General features: G+C 47.1%; 1 protein-coding gene across 4 annotated transcripts in view; it reads left to right on the top strand.

Annotated features, from left to right (window-relative positions):
• HEPH (hephaestin) overlaps nt 1-20121 on the top strand; it is a 26160-nt gene extending 6039 nt beyond the window's left edge. For 3 of the 4 annotated variants that reach the window (XM_014255276.2, XM_005526153.3, XM_014255277.2), the window contains exons 4-21: nt 115-327; nt 902-1081; nt 1422-1676; nt 2158-2326; nt 3494-3633; nt 4424-4555; nt 4720-4931; nt 6471-6621; nt 6934-7146; nt 7493-7703; nt 7944-8083; nt 8986-9117; nt 9997-10103; nt 10832-11057; nt 12343-12482; nt 12849-13011; nt 13713-13745; nt 15287-20121. In XM_014255276.2, coding sequence (XP_014110751.1) covers nt 115-327; nt 902-1081; nt 1422-1676; nt 2158-2326; nt 3494-3633; nt 4424-4555; nt 4720-4931; nt 6471-6621; nt 6934-7146; nt 7493-7703; nt 7944-8083; nt 8986-9117; nt 9997-10103; nt 10832-11057; nt 12343-12482; nt 12849-13011; nt 13713-13745; nt 15287-15531 — 3062 coding nt within the window. In that variant the 3' untranslated portion in view covers nt 15532-20121. The remainder of the gene's footprint in view (nt 1-114; nt 328-901; nt 1082-1421; nt 1677-2157; nt 2327-3493; nt 3634-4423; nt 4556-4719; nt 4932-6470; nt 6622-6933; nt 7147-7492; nt 7704-7943; nt 8084-8985; nt 9118-9996; nt 10104-10831; nt 11058-12342; nt 12483-12848; nt 13012-13712; nt 13746-15286) is intronic. The other variant, XM_014255278.2, reaches the window with a different exon arrangement.

The following is a 20121-nucleotide window of genomic DNA, read 5'->3' as shown; positions in this document are numbered from 1 at the left end:
ATGATTAAACACTATTACAGCCTTGGGATGGTGAGTCTCAGTTCAGTTTAAGGTTACATGTGTGGGCATCTTGGCTCTTCTTGAATGGATGTTATGATTGCTCAATTGTTCTAGGATCCCTGTATCCTGATATGTCCCCCCAGGATCAGAAGAAGGATGATGCTGTTTTCCCAGGAAGGAATTACACCTATACTTGGACTGTCCCTGAAGATCACAGTCCAACTGATGATGACCCAAACTGCTTGACCTGGATCTACCACTCTCATATTGATGCACCAAGGGACATTGCATCTGGATTAATTGGGCCTTTACTTACGTGCAAAACAGGTAAAAACACCAAGAGAAAGCAGCTGAGGCCTGCAGCTCCATAATGTAAAGGTCTTGTGGTGACATGAACAAGGATAGGATGTGAAGATACTCTGGTGTGCAGCTCCCAGCTTCAGGGGGAAACACAGCTTGGTTATAGAGGACAGTACCTGGGTTCTAGCTGGATTCTGGTCATTGCATTGCCATTATCCCTTAGTGGTTGGACAAGTGAGCTCTTAGGCCTCTTGATCCAAGAGAGCTGCTTGAATCCCTGTTAAAAGTAAGATTCTTGTCCAAGATGTAGTTTGTGTATGAAAAACATGGTGACTGGCTGGTTTCAGCAGGGGTGAGAAGACTGAAGGTGTTGTAGTTGAGGCCTGCAGTGGCAGAGATGCTTGGGAGAGAGATCTGTATTGGCAGGGATATATTGGAAAAGTGTGAGCTCGCCACTCTGTGGTGAGCTGTGAGGATGGTGGGAAAGCATCTGTCTACAGCTCATGTGACAAGACTTACTCTGCTAGTGTGGTTCTGATCTCTTGCCTGATGTATGATTTTCTGCATGAGTGATTTTTTTCATTCATTCCTCTCACCTCAGGAATTCTGACTGGCAGCTCTCAGAGACGCGGGGATGTTGATGTTGATTTCTTTCTGATGTTCAGTGTGGTAGATGAGAACCTAAGCTGGTACTTGGATGAGAACATTGCATCATTCTGCACAGATCCTGGCTCTGTAGACAAAGAAGATGAGGAATTTCAGGAGAGCAACAAAATGCATGGTCAGTGTCACCTCTGTGAGACCACTGTGTCTGCCAAGACACTCAGGAGTGTCAGTGCTCCAGGATCTGCTCTGAGATCATGTGCTTAGCAAATAATATCTCAGACAGGGCAATGACTCCAGAAAATGGAAACATTGTTTAGGTTTTATCTTTGGCTTGGGTGAGCTTTTATAACCTTTGTTTTAGGAACGAGCTGTGGAGCTGGGCTCTCCAAAGCAGAAGAGGAGGAAGAGGAGTTCTGTTAGTTCCATCCTCCTATCGTGTCTGTGCTGTCACCTGCTGACAGGAGCTCTGAAGGCCCCTTTCCTGCTCTCTAATTTTGGCTTGCTTGGTTTTGCAGCTATTAATGGTTATGTGTTTGGCAACCTCCCTGAGCTGAAGATGTGCGCTGGGGATTCTGTTTCATGGTACCTCTTCGGGATGGGCAATGAAATTGATGTTCACACAGCCTACTTCCATGGAGAGACACTCAAAATCCGGGGCCACAGGACAGATGTGGCCAGCCTCTTCCCAGCCACTTTTGTTACAGCAGATATGATCCCCAGGAACCCTGGGAGATGGCTGTTGAGCTGCCAGGTCAATGATCACATACAAGGTAAGGCAGAGGGTGGAATATGTACTGGACTCTGTGTCCTCTGTTTTTGATGTACGTGATGTACAGTGTGGTTGGGAACAGTGCCTTGGACATGAAAAATGTCCTCAGATGAGTGGGTGATGCCTTGTCATGTAAAAATTGGAGTGGGCTGGTAACTAATGTGCAGGGCAGCTTTGGTGGGGCTTACTTGTACCATGGTGTGATGCTTGGTATAGCTGAAAGCTGAGATGAGGCAGTGCCTTAAGAGGCACCTGCATGATAGACCTGAGGACAGCAGAACACTCTAGTCACTCTCTGTCCATAATTCCATAGCATCCAATATCTAAGGCTGGAAGTTCTGCTCACAAAACTCCTTGCTTTGGTCACTTGCATTCTCCCATCTGTGGGAGGATATCCATTTGGGACAGCAGAGAGAAGGTGAGACTGCCCATTCTTCTGGCTGGAGGGGCTAAGTGAATCTCCACCTTCATGTCTTGGACAGCTGGGATGGGGGCACTCTATGAAGTCCGGCCCTGTTCTCGGCAAGCTGCGGCGCCCAGCCTGGGTGGGAGAGTTCGGAAGTACTACATAGCTGCCAAGGAGGTGCAGTGGGACTACGGACCCGCGGGGTTCGACCGGATCAGTGGGAAGCAGCTCAGTGACACAGGCAGGTAAGTGAGAGGTTGCTGGGCTTGGGCAGTGTTTGGGGAGTCTGGCCTGTGTCAGCAAGGCTGCTCAGGAAAATGTGGAATTTCTTTTTTTTTCAAAATCCATGCCTGCTGCACAGGTGGGGTACATTTCCTGGGAAGGCAAATCACCCCATCTAGAAAGGGAGGCTGCTGTAACTGGACTGCACCAAGAGCAGTACAGGTACCTTGGGGCTTTCCCAGGTGAGTGCTGTGTGGCACAGCTGTACCCACATGCAGCAGAAAGTCCCAGCAGATGTACAATGTGAGCTGCCACATTTGTCTCTGGGCTTCATTTCTGCTTGCTGTGCCTAACCTAGGAACAGATTGATCTATTTGAAAAATGATTCAAAAAGCCCCTGGTGCAGCAGACACAGGGTGGCAGAGCTGGCCTGCAGATGGGCCTCAGGCTGGTGTTGCTGCAGGAAGCAATTTCTAGGAAATCAGATACAAGGACTTGGATGGCAGCCCTCCATCCCATGGTCAGGTGACTGGGATAGCAGTTGAGAGACTTTCCATTCAGTCTTTGGCTAACTGAAAGAGAGATTCTTCTCCTTCCACAGAGATCACTTCCCTTCCCTGGTAACCTGTTGGAGAGGATACACCTTATTCAGATGGAGAAGAGAAAATATAGAGTGGTTAATTATTTACCCAATGCCATTCAGCAAGCCTTGCAGACCTTAGACCTGTCAGCTGCCCTTGTAACTGCACTGCCTCTCCTGCAAGGCTTGTTACTTATATTTGGTGAGGGTGGTAGTGGAGGAAATAAATACCTTTACAGCTGTTTATTTTAGTTGTGACTGGGGCTGTCTCCAGCTTCTGCAGAGGTCAGAGTTCTAGCACTGCTTTCTCACTGACTGCACTGCAGTTTTGTTCATTCCTTCACACATCTTGTGTAGTGATGCTGATCACACCTGGCAGGTTCACCTGGGAGAGGGCTGTGTGCTACAAGTGCTCCCTGAACACACAGGTGTGAGTCTGTAAGGGAAAAAAAGCTTTGCAGAGTCAAAGCTGTGCTTGTTCCAAACTAGAGGTGCTCTTCTTGTCTGAAATACTGCTTGATTTGGAAATGCTGATGGCCTTGCCAGCTGGAGGAGGAGAACAGGGATGATTTTTCTATCACATGACCTGACATTTGCTTTTTGCATTTAGTCCTGCTGAGGAGTATTTCAAACGTAGCCTCTACCGAATTGGGGGTGTCTATTGGAAGGCAAAGTATGTGGAATATACTGATGAGAGCTTCCGTGAGGAAAAGCAGCAATCAGAAGAAGATAAACACCTTGGAATACTTGGTAAGAATCATCCAGGAACACAAATCCTCTGTCAGTGTCTGTGAGAAGGATGCTGATGCTGGGAGTGCCAGGTGGCTGTACCTCCCTGATCATTTTGAAGGGCAGAGAGGGGCATAAGAGGTGCTTCACACCAGTCACATCTGAGAGCAAAGGGAACAGGCCAAGGTGAATGGGTGGTTGAATGGATAGAATCACTTCAGGGGTCATTCTGAAGGTGTTCCAGCAGTAAGGGACACAGTGTAGTATGTGTGACTAGAGCTAAACAGGTCACAGCAATAGCTCCTGGTTATGTGGTTTTGACTGAACTGATTCAAGGCATGCTGCAAACCTCTGTTCTCACAGAGAGCTTTCTCTCCTGAGTGAATGCTTGGGGACAGCATGGTAAAGGCTCATAGCTCCTCTCTGGCTTGCTGGCTTGTGGGCTTGGAGCATCTCACACCTCTGAGGCACATGTTCTGGGTAGCTGAGGGGACATTACATAGGTGGAGGAGAGACATGGGCCTATCCTGAGGGCATTCCAGCACATCTGGCTGTTGTGTCACTTCCCTGTGTGTGTGAAGGCATGATGCCTCTCTGAGTTCTGAGTTTTCCTGTGGACCCAAACTGTTTTCAGACATCCTTGCCAGCTCCTGCTCCCCTTGAGCTCCCTTCAGCAGCAACAAGGCCAGGCTATCTGCTGCCTCTCATCTTTGGCCCTACAGCTTGGAGGAATGTGCCCTGTCTGCTTTGGTTTGCTTGATGGCCTGGGGAAGTGCTCTGTTGTTGACGTACTCTCTTTGCTGTATTCTAGGTCCAGTGATCAAAGCTGAAGTTGGAGACACCATCCTGGTGACATTTTTTAACAAAGCCTCCTGGCCCTTCAGCATCCATCCACATGGAGTGTCCTATGGGAAGGCATCGGAAGGGATGTGGTACCATGATGGTTGGTGGATCCTTTTTCTTGAGTACAGCCCTGTCACCCTTCAGAGGTGCTGGGTGTTTGGTTGACAACAATGAAGCAAAGCCTGCTCTGAAAGTAGCTGGTGAGAAGGTGTAACCAAGTTTGTGCAGGGACTCAGGAGTAACCCTGTAATCCCTGTTTTAAAGGCCTGTCCCAGAGTGGGGTTTCTGTGGTGCCACTGCACAACTTCACGTACCGCTGGACTGTGCCAAGGCACGTGGGGCCCACGTCCAGCGACCCTCCCTGCCTCACCTGGATGTACAGCTCGGCTGCCAATCCTGTCAAAGACTCCAGCTCAGGCTTAGTGGGGCCTCTGCTCATCTGCAAGTCGGGCACTTTGGATGACAACAACAAGCAGGTAAAAGGGTTTTCCTGCCTCGTTCCTACCAGGTTTTTGCTTTCATATAGAGAAAGGAAGCATCAGCAAAACATTAGGGAGCATATTAAAAACAAATGTGCAGTAATGTCAGTCCAGGAGAATCAAATCAAAGCCTTGTTATTGGCCAAGTTAATGCTGGTACAGCTGGTGTCCAGGTCTTTCCTGGGAAGGGCCAGTAGTGTTCTGGGCTCTCAAGAGCTGCCCTCAAAAGAGTTCCTGAGCTCTGGTTTTAATTCGCAAACAAACTTGGCTGAACAACTGTACCTTGGAACAGTTACCTTATAGGTAACTTGTCCTGAGGCTTGTGTAGCAGGCTGCTTTCACAGAGGCATGTGGAATAGTCCTTGCAGCCCCAGAAACACTGAAAAGACATTTTTACTTACAGGTGTTCTGCTTGGGTGATACTATGCTTTGAGGTTTGGGTGAGCCTCATTTATTCTGCCAGACAAGTTAATTTCCAAGCAGAGCTGGCTACAAAAAGGCATGTGAAAATCCATGTCAGTCTTAGGCTTTTGATGGAGAGGTGAAACCTGAAGGGCAGACAGAACTTCCTCTTGGAATTTCACACAGGAGTAGTCTATTCCTTGCAGTAAATCTAGGGAAGACAGTAAATTGATATCCCTGGGGAGGTACCAGACCCCAGAGCCTTCCTGGGGGAGCTCACATCCAGTGGGGGCACCGTGAGACTAAACTAGGAGTGCAGAAGAAATGAACATGCTACCAAGGGTGAAAATGTGGATCTGCTGAGCAGAGAGGATTGTGAATACATGCAGCCCTCAAGGTGAAGGAATTGTGATAATGATAAACATGGGCAGGTATTGGAAGGGTATAAGCAACAGAGACAGACCTTTGTAATTGTAAGACAGGGAAGAATCACCTGGGGTGGCAATTCTGGCTCCACAATCTCAGGCAAACCTTTAATGAATGCTAAATTGTGGAAGGTGCATGGCCACTCTGCTCCATGTGCTGCAGCCTGGGAATTGGTCACCTTCTCAGCAGGCTGGCTGCCTGTGTGCTGTTGGGGAAAGTGGCACCAGTGGGAGTGTATGGACACCATCACAATGTTCTTTCAGTGGGAAAACACCATGCTTTGGACTGCATTTCTTAGGAGAATTAACACTGTCAAGGATTTAGGGTAATTAAAAAATCCCCAATCCAGGCCTGTGATAGGAGGCAGGAGGGCATGGTGTGGTCATCATCCTGCCTTGTGTCTGGGCTCTGGTCTTGGGTCTTGTTTGGACAGACACCTTAGGTGTGAGGGAGGAAGGGGGCACTGACTTCTTGGCCTTGTCTGAGTTTTGTTAATTTTATTCATGTGAAATATCATGGAAAATGCACAAGTGGTGCCTTTTGTGAAATAAGAGGAATGTTCAGCATGAGTAAAGGGACAGAGTCTTGTCCTTCAATAAGCCATGTTTTAAAATAAAAGGAAGTACAAGCGCCAAGCAAAACAGTTTTAACTCTAAGAATAGTTAATTGTCACATTTTAAAAGTTAACAGCCATCATTGTAATTATAGAAAGGGATCGACAAAGAATTTTATCTTCTGTTCAACGTGTTTGACGAGAACCTCAGCTGGTATTTAAATGCCAACATAAAATACTACTTGAGGATGGAAGAGACATCTGTGAAAAAGGATGATGGCTTTGAGGAATCCAACAGGATGCATGGTATGGTTGGCTGCTGCTCTATGACAGCAGGGATGAACCTGCAAAGCATGGGCTGATGTTCACCTAAAAGGCTGAGCTGGGGGCTGGAAGGGCTGTGTGGTGTTGGCCTGGAATCAAGCCAGGCTGGAGGCACCAGGTGAGACATGGACAAGCAGCACAGCTGTCTGGAGAAGCATGCTCTCAGTGTATTCAGGGGTGAATTACAAACAAGTTACCCTTTTTCTGACTGGCAGGCCTGTCCTACAAGCTGTATACTCAAAATCTTCTGGCTGACACCTACCTGAACAGAGTTAATTGCTTTCTCCTTTCCAGCCATCAATGGACTTATGTTTGGTAACTTGCCTGGGCTGGACGTGTGTGAAGGAGACAAAGTGTCCTGGCACCTCCTGGGCTTGGGCAGCGAAGCGGATGTCCACGGAGCTGTGTTTCAGGGAAACACCATGCAGATGAACGGAATGCGGAGAGACTCAGCCAATCTGTTCCCCCACACGTTTGCCACTGCTTTCATGCAGCCTGATAACAGTGGTGAGTGCCTGCACAGCTGACAGGGCAGATGGAAGAGTGCCCCTTTGTGGGATTTGCTCCTGTGGCAGATTCTCTAGCATGGTAGGAACTCTTACAGGGTGAGCTGTGCTACAGGTGCTTATTGTGTAAGAAAGCTTCCTGAGATGATTTATGTGTAGGACTTTGTTGTACCATTCCTGCTTGATTTCTCCACTGACTCCTTTTAACCATGGCCTGTGCTAACCAAGCTCCCTAAGCACCACAGAGATACACCAAGCACACACTGACACCCGGTCGGTTGGGGAAGGAGCTGTTTCCTGGAATCTTCAAAAGCAGCTCATCTCCTTGTTCATCCTGCCTCCCTCAGGGACTTTTGAGATCTACTGCCAGACAAGCAATCACTACCAGTCTGGGATGAGGCAACAGTACGTTGTTTCCAAGTGTGGAAAGCCGGGCACTGCCTCTGCCCATCGCTACACGGGAGTGCGGACGTTCTACATCGCGGCGGAGGAGGTGGTGTGGGACTACGCACCTGACCGCAGCTGGGAGCGGGAACGACACAACCACTCTGCACAGAGGTACAGCCCACCTTCTGGGGAAGCCTTTGGCAGTGTCCCAGCAGACCCTGGTGGAGCCTGTTTGGTGTCTTGGCCACCCTGTGACCTGGTGCATATACTGGTGGTGCTGCTGATAGGGGTGCAGCGCTCCACATCATTGCAGCCCAAGCTGGCTCTGGGAAGCCCCTTCAACTTGTGAACCCCAGTTGTTTGTTCCCCATGAGGTTTTGGTTAACTCAGCACTCGTTCTGCATTTCTCAGCTATGCTGATGTGTTTCTGAGCAACGAGAATGGACTGCTTGGCTCCAGGTACAAGAAAGCAGTTTACAGAGAATACACGGACGGCACTTTCCAAACCCCAAAGACCAGGATAAGTGGTGATGAACACCTAGGGATACTGGGTAAGAATGTGAGCAGAGGGTTCACCTTCCTCTCACACAGCAGTGGGACTGGGGCTCTGAAGCTGCAGTGGCTCATAGTTGTAAGCTGAAGGCTCACTGGATATTTAGGCATCTGCTGTGTATGTAAGCGCAGAGAAACTTGGACTGTCTCCTACTCACATCTGCCACCTTAGAGACAGCAGTTAGAAGAGTCCTGTACACAGCTTGTAGGAAAGTCTGGGCTTTTTCACTTGCATTTGCACCTGTGTTCTGTCATGGCTTGGGCAAAGCATGTTTCACAGCTGCATTTCTCTGGCTGTGGGACAGAAACAGTCACTGACTTCTAGAGAGGGGTCTGAGAAATAGAGGGGAGAATCTGTAGCTGTGAGAAATGCTGCTGGGGCAAATGCAGGCAGACTTGGGAAGTGGAGGAGCATTTTGCACTGACTAGTGGAGGTCTGTGGAGACAGAACTCTGTGTTATGATCCCAAGACTGTAAGTGGTGTCAGGGCAGCCATGCTGAGGCAGCATCTGCCACTCAAAATAGGCTGCAGCTCTGATTTGTGGCACTGTCAGGCTCAGTTGAATATTACCACATTTTTTGAAACCAATAGCAAGGGGTGATCAACATGTGACATTTAGCACAACAGTACTCAGAAATCAAGCCTTAGCTGTGCTGGGCCCAGTTAAGATGTGTAACCACCTTCATTGTCCTCATTGTGAAAATCAGACCAGTTTCCTAAGACTTGGATTGGGACTGACATCCAGTTCTTTTTTTGGGAGGTAGTGACGAGGAAGGGGAAAATCATAAATATTATAGAGTAATATTTCTGGGGAGAAGATGTTGAGAGAGGGGTGGGAATATCCCAGGAGATGTGCTGGTGGATTTTTCTGGTCTCAGAGTACACTCTTCCTGTCTCAAGGCCCTCTTCTGTGGGCGGAAGTGGGTGATATTCTCAACATCGTGTTCAAGAACAACGCCTCACGACCCTACTCTATCCATGCACATGGGGTGCTGGAGCAGCAGACTGGACATCCTGAAGTGGCAAACCCTGGTAGGTCCCTGTCTCTAGCAGCATTCCTGTGTGAGCTCATGCAGCTGATTTCATCCCAGAGCCAGACTGGTTTCCTTAAGCAGCCTCAGATGTCCTGTTTTCGTTACAGTAGAGTGCTGGAACTGAGCAGTAACTGGTCTTTCAGGTCCAGCAGAGTTTTAGTGTATACCATTTGTGTGGGGATGGCAGCCATCTAGGATATGTGTAGGACATTCTTCTGTGTGCAGCCTTATCCCTGAGTGTGGTCCCTCTGTGGGAAGGGGAGGGTGATGTCAGGTGACAGCTCAGCTGGTCCTGAGATGGGGGAGCCTCTTCTTTGGGATGCATGAGCACAATAGTGTGAAATAGGAGAAACACACAATTGCTTGCTGGGATCTGACTGAAATGGCCACTTTGTCTCATGATTCAGATGCCAGTGTATTTAATTTTTGGTCCCCTCCAGCTCGCCCAGACTGTGAAAGCCACAGTCAGGCTGTTAACCAGTTTCTGTCTTTGTGAAATGGGCTGCTAAAATAAAAAAGGGTAATTTTAAACCCTGGTTTGAATCAGCATCACAAATTCACTTCAAAGAGAAGAAAGATTATCCTAAGCTTCATGTGAATGAGCTTCCATCGTCATTTCCATTGTCAGGTCCAGTCTCAAAAGCTGCAGATAAACCTGCATTGTTCTGGTACCAGACAGTGTTTACATCCTGTGACCCCTCTCTTGCTCTGAGAGGGGAGCTTCCATCCTGCTTTGTGTTTGGGGAAGGCAGATGCAGTATCTGGCAAATGCAGAATTGAATTTGGGCTTTGGAGACATGATTTTCTTTTTCCATTTGGTTTTGCTGCCTAGTGAGTGGGTGTGTCAGCTGGTGTATGGTGCTGTTCTGTCCCTCAGGTGACATTGTGACATACCGATGGGAAGTTCCCGAGAGATCTGGTCCAGGGCCAAATGATTCAGCCTGTGTTCCTTGGGTCTACTACTCTGCTGTGGACCCAGTAAAGGTAAAATAACCAGAAAAACTTAATTAGACCAATTTTTTTACTCTCTTTAGAAAACAATGTGTGTTGGGTACAATTTAGAGATTGGCCCAGCCAAGAGGTGGAAGAATCACCTTGTAACATGTCCAGTCTTCTCCTTGGCAAGGAAATCATCTGAATTTGTCCTGATGTCTGTCCTTGTTCTTGCCTAACAAGCCTTCATGAAACAATTCCACTGTCTCTCCTTGCTACTAACCTTCCTCCACTTATTTCTAGGCTATGAGAACATCTCCCATGATGGTCATGATTTCTACTGGTGAGAGCCAGTAAGGGCAGAAATTTTCCAAAATAAACCTCATGAATAAAGCAGGCAGATTTGACCATTGCTAGAAGTGTCATAGCACCGATTTCACAGGGCAGCAACCTGGAGGATCCTGCAATAAACCATTGCATTCAACCCAGAAATAATGGCCTTTTTATCTCAAGTTGCAGATGTTTTTGCAGTCACTGAGTGGAAAATACTTTGATACCATCCATATTTATGACTTTTGGATTTGCATTTATAAGAGCACGTACAGTTCCTGTTCCTGTGCTTCAGTGGCTGATGCTCTCCAACAAGAATACTTGTGTGGCAGCACTGGATGTTTTAAGTGGGGTGATGTTGGAATAGAAAATGATTGCTGAAAGGCAAAGAACTGTGCATGAGAGGGTGAGAAGGTCCTTGCCTCAGAGCTCTCCTTCCTTCCGATTAGGATATGTACAGTGGGCTGATCGGGCCCCTGAAGGTGTGCCGCAGAGGGGCCCTGCAGTCCAGTGGGACCAGGAAGGATGTAAAGAGGGAGTTTGCTCTGCTCTTCCTGGTTTTTGATGAAAATCAGTCCTGGTACTTGGAGGAGAATGTGGAACGTTTCAGTAAGGGAAATCACAAGGAGATCAACCTGCTGGATGAGACATTTGTGGAAAGCAACAAAATGCACGGTAATGTTGGTGTTGATTCTGCAACCTCTCTAGGTAGGGAGGTCTGACTTGTGGTGAATGTCCTCATCCTTTACCATTATCAGTGGCACAAACAGAATTAAACTGTCCTCAATATTACAGCACACCTACAGCACAAATCTTTGATCTGCAGTGAAGGCTGATCATTGTGGCTGTTCCTGTAAGGAGGAATAGCAACATCCTGGCCAGAGAGGTTAATCTCTAATGTGTCTGAGTGACTCAGAAAAGGAAATGAAATTAAGCATGAAATTAACTTGTCAGACAAATTTAATTCTGTTTGTCTCAGGGACCATCAGAATATATTAGACATCAAATTAATTTTTAGAGCTATGTGGCTGCAAGATGTGGCTCAGTTTTAGCTGTTTTAGGTTATTTCCACCATAGAAGGATGAACACATTTGTTTAAATTAGTGTGTTATTTATGTTAGTCTCTCTCCATATTATATCTAAGATACCCTCAGCAAAACAGGTCCCTTGGCAGTTGTGGGGATAAGAATACTGAGGTGCTGCATTTTGTGTACTCTCATTACTACTGGTTTTGTATGGGAGAGGTAAACCCTCTCCAAATACACCTCCATGAAGATGTGATTGTTAACCCAATATTGCAGCTAGCAGAACCAGCATGCTGAAGTTGGATACTTGTGTTAGGGTACACAAAGTACCCAGGGCATACCTGGGAGTAAAACCTGGTGCTCTGCCCTCAGATCCTGCCTCTTTCCAACTTATTCCCTCTGTTGTCATCTGCATGTGCAGTCACAGCGGGATTTCTTCCAGCTGTGCTACTTGAGAGGTAAAGTCCTGCCATGCAGGGATTTTAAAGGTGGTTGGAATGAGATGTGTGTGGCCAGCCTGAGGCACAGCACCAGAGGGCTGCCCACTGGCAGGAATTAGCCCTTTTCAATGTCCATCAAGGAAATTGCTCAGACATTTATATGTATGTAGGTATATACGTTTCTCCATCCCTGGGCTGAAAATGCCATTTTTATGCATTTTGACTTCTAGAAGCAACCACTTCTGATGGCTGACTGCAGGCTTTCAGCAAAGGTAGTTTTTGAGATTTATTTGAGCTGAGCTACAGCATGGCCTTGAGTGCAAGAATGGATAAATAGCTGAGCTGGGGGGACCATCCTGTGGGGGACACTAACTCCTGATACACTGGGTTTTGTATGAGCTTTGTAGCCTTCAATTTTCTGCCTTCCTCTGAGGAAGTGCAGCACCAATTTGATTTCACTAACAGCCTTTTCCCCTCTGTGTTATTCCTGCACAGCAATCAATGGCAGGCTCTATGCCACCTTGCCTGGGCTGACCATGTACCAGGGAGAGAGGGTGGACTGGTACCTGCTGGGAATGGGTCACGAGGTTGATGTCCACACAGTCCATTTTCATGCTGAGACTTTCATATACAAGGTAAGAACATCTGCTGATGGTAAAGCAGATACTGACCACTGATATCAGCACTTTTACTTGACTCTGTATTTGAATGTCTTTTAATGATTCTGAAGCTTCTCCCAGCTAGGAAAAGGATGTGGTTTTACACATCCCAGTCTGACTCTCTGAGCCTCCGTTGTGCTGAGATGTCCAGCTTAATCCTTGTTAGGGTTAGGCATTGTCAGATTGTTTTCTTTACAAGCTGCAGTCCTGGAGCTGCTTTTTGAAAGCTTTGGGGTTTTTTGATCATTAAAAAGCTGAAGTGGTCCCCAGCAGCACTGGCAGAATTTTTTTTCTGAGAAGATGCACTGGGCACTGGAGCTAATGGCCTCCCTTTTCTGACAGAATGGCAAAAGCTACAGAGCAGATGTTGTGGATCTGTTCCCTGGGACCTTTGAAATGGTGGAGATGCTGGTTGGGAACCCTGGGACATGGCTGCTTCACTGCCACGTGTCTGACCATATCCATGCTGGGATGGAGATCCTCTTCACTGTCCTGCCTAGAGGAGGTAGGGAGCTGTCACTGTAAAACATCCAGCAGCACTTCCTGCCATTGCTGTGAAATTGAGTGTTTGTATCTCAACTCTCTTACATACTATAAAAAAACAGTTAATGGAGCAGATAATATACTTAAGTGTTATTAAATTATTATGCTCCCTTTAAATATGGTAATACCAGGAGCTGGAGTTAAAAACAAATTGTTTTCTGGAGTTTACATTGCCTATGTTATTCTGAGCTTGATTTTTACCTTGTGTCTGAATTGCCGTGTTCAACTCTCAGCCAGTAATTGCTCTTACTGAGAGCTGGGCAGTGCTCAGGGGTGAGTGACTCTCAGTACTGGGTTTGCCTGCAGTGGAGGCCACATGGTGATGTGGTTTTAGATGTATTTCCAAAATAGTGAATGCCCAGTGTTTCAGCTGTGAGTGACCAGCACCTGCCCACTGTCAGGGCCATCTCTGTTTCTCCCTCAGCACTTTCCTTTTGAAGGCTGGAAAGGGTTGTGCACTGGAACTGGGACTGCCTCTGAAGTAGGTGATTAAAAAATTCTCTTGTCTCATGTAGAGAGGGAAAACATGGACAGGACAAAGGACAGCCTGCTAGTCCTGAAAACCATGCTGCCTTTGGATCTGATCCTTGCCAGATGTGCCCTGTTCTGGTCTTTGCCTGCTCAGCCCAACACCTTCTCACCCTCCTTTTTGTTTCCTTTCAGAGTCAGAGCTGGAAGACTTGACTGCCACCCCAGGTAGGGTGTGTACAGCACTGCCAAACCCTGTCTGTGGGAAGGGCGGAGGGCAGATCCCTGAGCAGCACAGAGGTTTGGAGGGAGGAACACACACAGCACCCACAGCTTCCACTCTGCCAGCCTGGCAGTGCCTCGGTGCGAGGCCCTGCTTCAGGAGATAACTGGGAGGGCACCAGTCTGTCCTCTGGGGATAGGAATAAGGAAGTTGGGCTGGTTAGGCTTGTTTGGCTGAGGTGGAAAAGGTTAGTGACCTCACACCCTGTTGTGCCTGCTATGTATGGATTCAGATTCAGAGTATGGGCTTAGGTACTGGCAGAGATTTGGAGCAGGGTGCCTGGGATGGGTTGTCCTCCCTCTTTGGACTGTCAATGACCTTGTGTTTAGGGAAGTTTCACAATCATCTCTACAAGCTGAAGGGATGGAGTCAGCATGTAAACAAGCACATCTGCCTTCTGCTCTGATATTCCCCCGAGAAAAGAGCCCAAGCACGTGCCTGGAGTTTTTTGGGCGTTGTAAAGAACAGATGTGAGAAGCCATTTGGTTGTGACCAGCACAGGGAGGAGGGGAGTATGATCCCTTTGAAATTTTTTGTGGTAGTGAGTAGTGTACTGGTGGTTTATTTTTCTGGTTTTTCATCTCTCTTCACAACTCCATTTTTCAGCTGCCGTGAGGAAATTCAGCTGAGCTGATTTTAGAGCCAGTTCAGGCCAGCTACAAATGCAGCCACCTACCTACAACTCAGCAGGCTTTCTCCACTGTTATTTTAGTAATTTTCTCCCCAACATTTTCCTCACTCAAAATGGACAAACCAGAAGAGGAGTAGGAAATAAGTGAGAGCAGTAGTGGCAATATTAAATAATCTGGTTTTATAGCAACCACAGATATCAGCTTGTGTGTGCTCACCAGGCAGATACCTTGGCCAAGCAGACTGAAACCTTGCCTGAGCAGACAGCCCCTTTTCTGAAGAGGTGGCTGCTGCCTCTGTGGAGACACAGGCAAGCTCAGGATCTTGGTGGCTCACCATGGGCATGGCTGAGTGAGTACATTCAGTGGTGTGCAGGACAGCAGCCATGAGCACAGGGAGCATGCACTGGGGGAACTCGCAGCAGCCCCAGCCTGGACATGTTCTCATCTCTGGGCTGGGGACAGCAGTGGCTGATTGGGATGGACACCTGTGAGACACTGACAGGTTCTGGGGTGGAGCAGGTTAGGGAAGGACCCTTCCATCTCAAATCTGTGTGGGCTCAGGGATGAGGGTCTGACACTTGATGGCACTGGGGTCTCCTTTGAATCATTGAATCATTAAGATTGGAAAAGACCTCTGACGTCATTGAGTCCAACATTAACTCAGCACTGTCATGTCTACCACTGAAATTTGTCTCTAAGCTCCATATCTACACATCTTTTGAATGTTTCCAGGGATGGTGATTCTACTACTTTGCATCAGGTTTTCCTTAATGCAACTTCGTCACATTTCTTGCAACCTTTCAATTCTGATATTGTTGGCTCTTGTTGAAGATACCTCTCTGTTTGTCTCTCAGGGTTGCCGCTTGAGGATGAGGATGAGTCCCAGAGGCTGATGCTTTTTGGATCTAAGGTGACCCAAGAGCAGATAGAGGCCACAGTCATCTCTCTGGCTGTTGTAGGAGTCCTGCTGCTCCTGGCTGCTGGTGTCCTCCTGGGAGCAGTCATCCATCTCGAGAGGCAGAGGAGGTTACGACGCAATCGGAGATCCATCCTGGATGACAGCTTCAAACTCATGTCTCAAAAGAATTCTGGTCTCTGAAAGCCATGTACAAACATTGGGCTGTGTGCTTGGAGCAGGGGCTGGATCCTTTCCACAGCAAAGATTTTGGGGCATCATTTCAATTGTGCACTGAGGAGGGAAAGCTGGAGCCCTGACCTCTTCATATATTCTCCTGAGCCCTCTGTAAAGAAAATCCAGGAGAGATCCAAGGACCCTTTGAACTGACTGAAGACAAGTAATGATTAAAAAAGGTCCTTCTGGAATACTCTTCCTCCCCAAGGAAGAGAGGGGACATTTTCTTATCTCCAGAACAGCTCCAATTGGTCTTTCCTAGCAGAATAGCTTAGGCCAGATTCCAGTCTTGCTCCATTGCCAGAAGTGAGTTGGGACTTGTTTGCCAAGAAACTGTGAACTATTAAAGTAATTAATTTGAAGGAGAGGAAGATATAATTTTCAGTTTTGTGAATCAATGAAGAATACAGAAAAAAGATTGTTAAGTTAGAGTTGGATTGCTGTTTTTAATGAGTAAGTGGGCAGACACAAATTCAGGGCACTGGATACCACTGTATGAACCCCATCCAGGACCATGATGAGCTGTGCCTCACTGTCAGCCTTGCTGTGACACATCCTTTTGTTCTTTGCTGGGGGCAAAACTGGGGCTGGGTGGTGGGACCAGAGTTCTGTAGCTGTGGTAGCTGTCTTCCATCATCGGCTGTGCCCACACACAGCACCACACCATCATCCTGTGTGTGCCCACACATCCCACAAGTCCCATTGCCCTGTGGGTCAAGTACCGAGCCCTTCCCTGTGTCCAGCTCCCTCCCCTGAATCCCCATTACTCAAATGGATGCAGGTTAGTGCTTCCATATTTCTGTGCCTGGTTTAAAAATGGAAAAAGCATAAAAGCGATTTGTTCTGGGTGGCTTTCAGAGGCAATTAAAGGAGCTAAGTGGCTCTAATTACAAGAGACTGCTACGGGCTCCTTAGGTATAACAGCACCATTTTCTTCAGAACAGTGGTTATCACATACTTAATCATGTTCAATTCATATCAAGCCCCTGCATATTTCTAGCTGCCTTTTCCTTTGGCAGCGAGGACAAAGCTCATTATTTTTCTTTCATTATACTTCATTAAGCCTGGCGAGGGGCAGGAGGGCTGTTGAATACTCTGAATATGGATGATCCTTGCTCAGATTCAAGCCTGCTTCAGTTGCTAATGCAAACCAGAGGTTTCCAAACCCATCAGTTGTAGGGAATTTTAGAGGCTATGGTATGAGAAATAAGAATGAAGAAAGAAGTATTTATTTTTTCCCCCTTGACTTGTTAAAAAATAGATCAAAAATGTTTTGGGCCTGCATTTAGACTAAAGAGTGAGTTTAAATATATTCCCTTGTTTCAGGGAAGCAGAACAGGGAAATTGCCCTTCCTGTAGCTCTGCAGCCTGGTTCCAGATTGGGCTTTAGGTGCTGGCCCCAAGCAGGACAGCAGAGGGCTAGGAGCTAAATTTCACACATTCCATAAACAGCAGGCTGCCAAAATCCTTCCAATGTAGGGTTTTTTTTGGGCCAAGTGGAGCATCAGTGGCAGAGGTCTCCTCTCCAGCAGGGGTTGTGAGGAGCACTGGGGGCAGGCTCTGGAGAAGCCTGTGGTGCAAGGGTTGTGTCCTGTGAGCACCAATTCCTTCTCAAACTGGGAAAACTCAAGGGAAAGCTTTGGACAAAACAGAAACAGATAATTTTTCTAGAACCTTCTAGAAAAATTGTAGCAAACTGACAAAGCACAGTTTATCAGCAAATTCACAACTGCATCTAAGCAGGACTCAGCTCTCCCAGCCAGTGTAAATGTGAGGAGGAGAGATAACAGAATCATAGAATATTCTAAGTTGGAAGTGACCTACAAGCTCAGAGAGTCCGGTTCTTGGGTGAATGGCCCATACAGGGATTGAAGCCTCACCCCTGGCATTATTAGCACCATGCTCTGACCAGCTGAGCTAGTCCAATAAACCTCCACCATAAACCCACCACACTTTAACCCACGCTGCCAGTATGAGTTCAGAACAGCTTTACTGCCGTGGAAGAATGGGTGTTTCAGCTTTTGTATGGGATAAATGTAAGAAGCAGTTACTGCTGCTTGTTGTAGTCACTTTAGGTAGTGCTTTCTGTCTGCAGTTTGGACACTGTCCTTCCTAGACCCTCATTAGCTGTGATGACATTTTTAAAAGTTGACCCAGATGATCACTCACCTCTTTGAAGCCTTCCAGGCTATCTCAGGTGACAGCAACAGAGGGTTGCTTGTTACACTGCAGCAGCTGGCTGTTTGCAGCAGGGCTGGGGTGGGATTCCTGTGCTGTCACCCTGCTCAGTGATGGGCAGGCAGCCCTGCCCTCAGCCATGGACGTGTGGCTCATCCTCCTGCTGACTCCCACTCCAGCTGCATGGGAGATGTGTGAGGCAAAAGCTTTTTGGTTGTGCATGTGGAAATAAAAAAACTGTCTTTGTCCTTTTTTCTCTAAACACAAAAATTAGTGTGGCATTAACCTGTGGCACTCCATAAAACAACTGACACTGTTAATTGTCAGTGAAAGGGTTTGCTGGGCTTTCAATAGTTGTGCAACCTCTAATTTTGAAGTAAATTGCTTGGTGATGCAGACTGGCCATGCAGGATGTTTGCAATTTTGTTGGCATGGCAAACTATAGGAGTGATAGCAAGTCTGGAGTTACGTGCTTATAGACTGCCTGGGGAGAGGAATTCAGGCACAACAGCTGCCAGAACAAGGGGATCTGCAAGGTAAAAATCAGAGGATGGATCTGAGCAGAAGAGAAAGCTGAATCTGATTTATTAATCTATGGCATCTGGGATATGGGATGTACAAATAAGGCAGTGTATACACATGAGGTACCAGACCTGCTGCAGCACTTGTCTTGGAAACAATCAATGAATTCAGTCACAGACTGTTCTGGGATGTGAGAAGAGCAGGACTGGGCATGTGACTGATCAAACAGCTGTTGCTGAAATTAACATTTATAGTGTTAAAAATCAAAGATAGCCTGTCTGGGAAATCAATTTGTTTGTTAATTTGCTCTTATTTTGGGGAAAGTAAATCTGTTGCTCACCAGGTGCTTTATAAACCAAATGTCCTTTGGTGGTCTTGAGAAAACAGGCTTCATTCTGCATTCTTTAACTGTGGGAAGGATGGGCAAGATGAAACAATAACCTGTCCCTGAAGAGACACAAGGAAACAGTAAAGGAGTTTAGCCTGTTGGGAGAAGGTGTGGGCTAAGAACTTGCTGTGTAAGAGACAGTTCAGTGTGTGCTGTGCATGTCTGGTAGGCACAGGAGAGAGAAATACTCTCTTACTCAGTGTTATCAAGTATAACAAAGAAATTATGTCTTACTTTGTGTATGTCAATATAGGAAGCTTTGCAATCTGTCACTGTAAGGAACTGACAGAAAATCCTGCCTGTAGGACCTTCCTACTGGATCCTTATTTTTCATATTTAGGGTTTTTATCTTCCAAGGAAAGCTTTCCTCTTTAGAGGCAAGTGAAGAGCAGACATCTTCTTTGGGTCAGTCTGACCTGCTTTGTGAGAAGCAAACAGGCACAAAGCAAAGCTGAGGATGGTAGTGAGCAGAGTGTGTCCCTGCCTGCCCGTGGGCTCCTGCTGCTGGAGGCTGTGCTGGGATGGCAGTGGCTGTGTGAGGGAATGGGGTCGGCAGTGAGACAGTTCTATTCCCCATGTCACTGCCAAATGCAGGAAGGTCTTAAGCAAAACATAAAATATGGGAGAGGCCACTGGTGTGGGCACCAGTCCCTCCAGGTTTGGTGTTTCCTGCCAGTCCTTTTGAAAACTTCCAGGTCATTGCACTTTGGAGTCAGTGGGGCGAGGGATGTACAGCCAGATTTGGATGGGCTTATCAAAACTGATGTCAAATCTTGTACGAGGCTGAGCATGAGCATTGTGACCAGTCCAATTTGCAGACTCTCAGTTTGTTAAACATCAAAAAAACGCACGGAGTGAGAGCAGCATGGGTGTGAGGAGGTGGCTGGTGGGCTGGTGAGCCCTGCAGTGCTCCAGCAGGGCCAGAAGAACTTGTTAGTGCTGCATTGAGCTGAAACAATCTTCAGCCTCCTTTCATCAATATTCTGTGAATATACAGCTCAGTAGGTTACAGCTGGCATGTGACCCCAGAAACTTCCTTTCTGCTTCATTTTATCAGTGCAAAAGAAATATCTTTTCTTGGGAAGAGCTGCTGTTTGATTTATCTGTTCCATGGTCCAGATGTTCAAGATAGTCCTGCTATAAACCTGTGTACAGATGTTCATGGATACAAGCACATTTTTGCACCAGACCAGTGGATAATACCTTATTCCAAGGGCTGTGCAACCACAAGGGAGGGGCCCTGTTGCCCACTGCCAGCCCTGGAGCAGTGCCTGGCTCCTGTCCTGCACCAAGGTCTGGCCACACACTTAAACATGTAGCTCTGTGCAAAGCTGAGCAGTTAAAACCATTTGCCACTGCTGAAGGCATGTCATGCCTTAAAGTTGTAATCTCTTGTTTCACAAAAAAAAGACAATGCACATTTCATGACTGAAAGATTTTGCTTCAATAAAGCTGAAACAGGCATTCCA

Source organism: Pseudopodoces humilis, chromosome 15, assembly GCF_049639895.1.
Source record: "Pseudopodoces humilis isolate 2021_Gansu_Grassland_sample_001 chromosome 15, ASM4963989v1, whole genome shotgun sequence".
Lineage (NCBI taxonomy): Eukaryota > Metazoa > Chordata > Aves > Passeriformes > Paridae > Pseudopodoces > Pseudopodoces humilis.
This window is presented reverse-complemented; position numbering and strand designations above follow the sequence as displayed.